The sequence below is a fragment of the Babylonia areolata genome, chromosome 22, assembly GCF_041734735.1.
Source record: "Babylonia areolata isolate BAREFJ2019XMU chromosome 22, ASM4173473v1, whole genome shotgun sequence".
Classification (NCBI taxonomy): Eukaryota; Metazoa; Mollusca; class Gastropoda; order Neogastropoda; family Buccinidae; genus Babylonia; species Babylonia areolata.
The window spans coordinates 25709679-25717174 of NC_134897.1; the positions used below are offsets into that span (position 1 = coordinate 25709679).

At 44.7% G+C, this 7496-nt stretch overlaps 1 protein-coding gene across 9 annotated transcripts in view; it reads right to left on the reverse strand.

Moving 5' to 3' along the window:
• The window catches only part of LOC143297348 (leucine-rich repeat-containing protein 49-like), a 56298-nt gene that overhangs the window by 19471 nt on the left and 29331 nt on the right, over nucleotides 1–7496 (reverse strand). For all 9 annotated transcript variants that reach the window (XM_076609650.1, XM_076609654.1, XM_076609647.1 and 6 more), the window contains one exon: nucleotides 2982–3129. In XM_076609650.1, the coding sequence (XP_076465765.1) occupies nucleotides 2982–3129 (148 nt within the window). The remainder of the gene's footprint in view (nucleotides 1–2981; nucleotides 3130–7496) is intronic.

Genomic DNA, 7496 nt, shown 5'->3' on the forward strand with positions numbered 1-7496 from the left:
GAAAACCATTTGCAGAGACCCAGGCTTTGACACACAACCCACAAACCTGGAGGAATCTGGTGAACAGTTCTTCAGTGCAGTGCCCCAATGACTCTTCACAGAGTTAATGGAGAAGAAGACTATCATACCCTGCTGTCAGCCAGATGCTGCCTTAACTCACTCCGGAGATGATGGAACACTACAGCATTCCTGACGTAAGAGAGTGTTCCAGACGACGGGACGCTATTGTGGTTTTGACAATTAAAATTTTTTCCACGTTTTCCTCATGGGGTAGCATGAAAATTGCAGCTACACCAGGCATTGCAAACGTGTCAAGGGTCGAATGGAAAATTTCTTCGTGAGGTTCCATAACTATACACTCGCTGGCAAGCCATTGACCTTGGTACCCCAAGGGACAGGCTAAACTGCATATGTATTGAAAATAGCGTCGCAGGCGATACAAGCGGAACTTTTTGGAGCAGACTAGATCACAACAGCGGCTTTTCACTGCTGCTGAAGTGATTAAAATGCTTCAAACTGAAGGTTTCGACATCGATGAGCATGATGAAGATGTTGAATAAAGTATCTGCAGTGAAGAAAGCTACCAGCCAGAAGGTACTGACAGTGACTCAGCTTCTGAGAGCAGTGAATAGAGAGAGGTGGGTGGGCATACACACTACGTGAGGAGAGGGGTCAGTGAGTCAAGTACAGTGAGTTTCATTCAGTTACTTTGTATTTTGTATTTTTTGTGATTTTTTTTCCTAACCCTAACAAATCGGTCATCTGCAGGGAAAAATCAAGGGAGAAAACTATTCGTCCTGAGAGAGTTAATCATTATCAGCATCAAACAACAGGGGTTTGCTGAGCAGCTATGGTTCATGATAAAAAAGGCACAATTTCATTTTAACTTCTAACCTATTCGGCAAAGCCCAAACTGGATTAATAAAACCAAATCAGCACCCTTGCAAAGTGCAATGTTTGTTACAGTGTTTTCAGGTTTAAATCAGTGACTTTTTTTTCCCTTCATCATAATTTGTTCAGAAATATTCAATTAAAAAAGAAAAAAACTTCATTACTGGATCCTGATCAGCAATTTCAGAAAAATCTGTTTCGTGACAATACTTTTCAGAAAAAAATATTTCTTAAGGTGAAACCTCTCACAACTTATATACCAGCACTCTTAACCACATAGCATGCAACCCAGATCTCAAGAAAAAGAAACACGTACAAAACACACACACCACACACACACACACACACACAACCACAGAAGGAAAGAATTCAACCCCCTTTGGCAAAGACGAAGCTTTCGAACCAATATATGCATCAGACGATAGCAAAATTATAAAAGGTATACACCCACAATGTCATGATTCATCCCTGAGAAACACTGTCACAAAAAGATTCTGTGCACAATTATGCTTTCATCAACAACAACACCAAACCAAAAGTCATCTTTTACCTTCTTGGACTTTAAATAAACGTAACGGGCAGATGTCTATGACAAGAAGAAAGAACACAGAAAAAAGTAAATGAATAATCAAACACATGAATAAATAAAACAAATAGATCAACAAAGCATAATGAAGAAAAACAAAAGAAAGAATAAATGAAAGTGAAAGAAAGTAAACTCTTCAAATACCTGTGTGTGTGTGTGTGCGTGTGTGTGTGTATGTGTGCGTGTGTGTGTGTGTGTGTGTGTGTGTGTTTGCGCGCGCACGCGTGTGTATGTTGTGTATGGAAAATTCTTTGCTTTTCTTATGAGACAATTCATATATGTAATCTGAATCACTGAATCAGTGTTGTTTTCGTCTGGTGTGTCTTCAAATGCTGTACCATTGGTTCTGCACCATCATACATGTATTGCTTCATGGGTAGCACTCCCAAAATACTGGGAATTCGTGCCATGTAAGTACTGTATATCAGTATTATTACTGTGGTTGTTGCTACTATTAGTAGTAGCAGTAGTAGCAGTAGTAGTTAGTAGTGGTAGTAATTGTAGAAGTACATTATTATCATCATTAATATTATCATCATCATTATATTACTAGTATTATTATCATCATTACTATCATTATTATTATGTGACGCAATGCATGTCTTGCTGCATGTTGTGCAGCACACATACACACACACACACACACACACACACATACACACACACATACACACACACACACACACACACACTGATACATACAGTGACATGATGCATGTCCAGCTGTTTGAGTTGCTGCATATTACTCAGCACACACACACACACACACACACACACACACACACACACACACACACACACACACACACACATGATGATACATACAGTGACATGATGCATGTCCAGCTGTTTGAGTTGCTGCATATTACTCAGCACACACACACACACACACACACACACACACACACACACACATACACACACACCACCACACAAACACACTAACACACACACTAACACACGATAATACGTATGGTGATGCAATGCATGTCCAGCTGTTTGTGCTGCTGCATGTTGCGCAGCACACACACACACACACTAACACACTAACACACACACTAACACGCACACTAACACACACACACGCTTAACACACACACTAACACACTAACACACACACTAACACACGATAATACGTACGGTGACGTGACGCATGTCCAGCTGTTTCAATTGCTGCATGTTTCTCAGCACACACACACACACACACACACACACACACTAACACACGATGATACGTACGGTGACGCTACGCATGTCCAGCTGTTTGAGTTGCTGCATGTTTCTCAGCACACACACACACACACACACACACACACACACTAACACACTTACACTAACACACACACTAACACTAACACACACTTAACACACACACTAACACACGATAATACGTATGGTGATGATGTCCAGCTGCTTCAGTTGCTGCATGTTGCACAGCACACACACACACACACACACACACACACACACACTAACACACACACTAACACACGATAACACGTACGGTGACGCGACGCATGTCCAGCTGTTTGAGTTGCTGCATGTTTCTCAGCACCACCTGTTTGTAGGCTGGGTCCTGGGCCAGGGGGTTCCCATCCAGACAGATCTCTGACAGGCTGCTCGAGTCACCCAGGCACTGAACGTCCTCAAAACTGCAAACACACCGTCACATCATGTAGTTTTATATGTATTTGTATTACTCTTTTTAATAATAATAATAATAATGGATACTTATATAGCACACTATCCAGAAATCTGCTCTAGGTGCTTTACAAAAACGCTTTTGATAACATAAAACATTATATCTATGTTACATACACACACCAAAATGTGACCACACACACACACACACACACGCACGCACACACGCACGCGCACACACACACGCACGCACGCACACACACACACTGCATACATACATTTTAACATACATGTGTATCTAACAGCTACCCTAACACATACGCACACATAGGCAGGCACAAACTTACATAAACACACGCACACACAATACACATTCATATACATGCATGTAGTTGTGGACCTGCCACAATTGAACTTATTGCTGAGGGAAAAGGTGAGTTTTGAGACGAGATTTAAAAGATGCGAGGGAATGAGAATGACGGAGGTTATCAGGGAGCTTGTTCCACGTCTTTGGCGATTGAAAAGAAAACGATCTGTGTCCATAGGTCTTACTTCTGACGTGAGGTATCCTGAGAAGTCGAGTATCAGAGGAAGAACGGAGCTGGCGAGACGGGGTATAGATATGGATGAGTTGAGAAAGATACTTTGGGCCAGATCCGTTGACTGCAGAAAAGGTCAGAGTGGATAGCTTATAGTCTATTCGATCAGAAACAGGCAACCAGTGGAGAGACTGAAGAAGAGGAGAGACATGGTCAAATTTAGAAGCTCTGCAAATGAGTCTGGCAGCGTTATTCTGAATTCATTGGAGTCTGTCTAACAGGTATTTGGGAAGGCCGGCCAAAAGAGAGTTGCAGTAATCTGTCACGACAGATTTCTCTGTGTGAAATTTGGGGCTGCTCTCCACAGAGAGAGCGCGTCACTACACTGACAGCGCCATCCATTTTTACGTATTTTATTCTGGCTGCAATTTTATTTGTTTTCCAATCGAAGTGGATTTTTTGTACAGAATTTTGCCAGGGACAACCCTTTTGTTGCCATGGGTTCTTTTACGTGCACTAAGTGCATGCTGCACACGGGACCTCAATTTATCATCTGATCCAAATGACAGGCATGCCGACCACCACTCAAGGTCTCGTGGAGGGGGAGAAACTACTGGCGATGACAGGTGTGATTCAAACAGCACTATAGAAGAGCACTTCTTTATAATAATAACAATCATTATTATCATAATTAGTAGCAATAGCAGCAGTTTTAGTATCATTAGTATTATCATCATTACCATTTCAGGGCTGGATAACTGTCAGTCAAGGAGAAACCAAAATAATGCTGACCGGCTCAATTCACCCACATCTCATACAGTCTGTATAACATTAAAATCAATTTTTTTAAAATCTATTCCTTTCAGGGACAGTACAGTACCCAGCCAGACTTTCACCTGGAAACAAGTTCCTCATGGAGCTGACTATAAAATGTATGTGTCTGATATCATGCAGGTCCCAGCAGCTGATCAGCAAGAGGAGTTTGAATTATACTCCCTACTTACCCTCCAAAACGAAGTATGGCTGCCTATGTAGTGGGGTAAAAACGGTCATACACATAAAAGCCCACTTGTGTACATACGAGTAAACATGGGAGCTGCAACCCACGAACAAAGAAGATACTCCATGTGTGGTGATATGTATTTACCATGTCAAAAATGAAGCAAACTAAGCCTATCGGTTTGCTCTGCTTTAGGCCTGGTTTGCATCAGTCTGACATGATACAATACGCTACATGACACCAAAACATGTTTTACACTGAAAAGCTGGGTGCACAGCTCACACCAAGTAGCTCCTTCACCTTTCAAGAGAGAAGAATGTGTTGGATAAGAAAAGACCTGTACGCAGCCTGCAGAGGACGGTTTCCTCTTTTTCTCCCTAGAACGGAAGGAAGGAATTCTTTGAGGTCTGGACGGATCTGGAATCATTTTGTTGTCAGTCTGCATGCTCCATTCTTTTTGCCAGAGGTGTTTCACAAAACTGCACCCACTACAGCACTATGTACAAAGGTAAGCATTTAGCAAATTATGCACATACACATTTTTTATGACAAATATCAAGTATTCTATCAAACTGTCATTCTAGTCAAGTCTGTGGCAGTATTTCTTATCTTTAAGATCTCATGGAGTTCAAATAAAGCATGTGAAGTACAAAGTACAAAATGAATAACATTTCAGTTATAAATATAATAAATACACACATGCACACATGTGGGCAAGAGAGTGGGTGACGTGTGTGTGTGTGTGTGTGTGTGTGTGCGTGTGCGTGCGTGCGCGTGTGTGTGTGTGTGTGCATCTTGTAAAAGCTACAGAAAAAAACCCACAAAAATTCTAATTGATATAAAACTCTGTGACCACACACACACACAAAACAACACCAACGTAAGTCACAACATACATCATGTGCTTCTTTTTCTCTGCCGTTCTGCGCCGGTAGAGTCTAAAATGCCACATCTTCACAACTCCGATATCACCACAGCTTCAGTTTCAGTTTCAGGGTGGTGTCACAGTGTGCACACTAATCCATATATGCTGCACCACATCTGCTTTGAAGAGGAAAAAAACAAACCCAGAGCAGATGCCTGACCCACACATAAACTGAGAGCAGATGCCTGACCCACACATAAATCCAGAGCAGACGCCTGACCCACACATAAACCCAGAGCAGATGCCTGACCCACACATAAACTGAGAGCAGACGCCTGACCGACACATAAACTGAGAGCAGATGCCTGACCCACACATAAATCCAGAGCAGATGCCTGACCGACACATAAACTGAGAGCAGATGCCTGACCCACACATAAATCCAGAGCAGATGCCTGACCCACACATAAACTGAGAGCAGATGCCTGACCCACACATAAACTGGGAGCAGATGCCTGACCCACACATAAATCCAGAGCAGATGCCTGACCCACACATAAACTGAAAGCAGATGCCTGACCCACACATAAACTGAGAGCACACGCCTGACCCACACATAAATCCAGAGCAGATGCCTGACCCACACATAAACTGGGAGCAGATGCCTGACCCACACATAAACTGAGAGCAGACGCCTGACCCACACATAAATCCAGAGCAGATGCCTGACCCACACATAAACTGAGAGCAGATGCCTGACCCACACATAAACCCAGAGCAGACGCCTGACCCACACATAAACCCAGAGCAGACGCCTGACCCCCACAGAAACCCAGAGCAGACGCCTGACCCACACATAAACCCAGAGCAGACGCCTGACCCACACATAAATCCAGAGCAGACGCCTGACCCGCACATAAACTGAGAGCAGATGCCTGACCCACACATAAATCCAGCGCAGATGCCTGACCCACACATAAACTGAGAGCAGATGCCTGACCCACACATAAACTGAGAGCAGATGCCTGACCCACAAATAAAAAATGAGAGCAGATGCCTGACCCACACATAAACCCAGAGCAGACGCCTGACCCACACATAAACCCAGAGCAGACACCTGACCCACACATAAACCCAGAGCAGACGCCTGACCCACACAGAAACCCAGAGCAGACACCTGACCCACACATAAACCCAGAGCAGACGCCTGACCCACACATAAACCCAGAGCAGACGCCTGACCCACACATAAACCCAGAGCAGATGCCTGACCCACACATAAACCCAGAGCAGATACCTGACCCACACATAAACTGAGAGCAGATGCCTGACCCACACATAAATCCAGAGCAGACGCCTGACCCACACATAAACCCAGAGCAGACGCCTGACCCCCACAGAAACCCAGAGCAGACGCCTGACCCCCACAGAAACCAAGAGCAGACGCCTGACCCCCACAGAAACCCAGAGCAGATGCCTGACCCCCACAGAAACCCAGAGCAGACGCCTGACCCACACATAAACCCAGAGCAGACGCCTGACCCCCACAGAAACCCAGAGCAGATGCCTGACCCCCACAGAAACCCAGAGCAGACGCCTGACCCCCACAGAAACCAAGAGCAGACGCCTGACCCCCACAGAAACCCAGAGCAGATGCCTGACCCACACAGAAACCCAGAGCAGACGCCTGACCCACACAGAAACCCAGAGCAGACGCCTGACCCCCACAGAAACCCAGAGCAGATGCCTGACCCACACAGAAACCCAGAGCAGACGCCTGACCCCCACAGAAACCCAGAGCAGATGCCTGACCCACACAGAAACCCAGAGCAGACGCCTGACCCCCACAGAAACCCAGAGCAGACGCCTGACCCACACAGAAAACCAGAGCAGATGCCTGACCCACACAGAAACCCAGGCCTCTGGTCAGGCCTTGATCGCCTACCCTTGGTTTGTGTCAAACATTAACTGAAA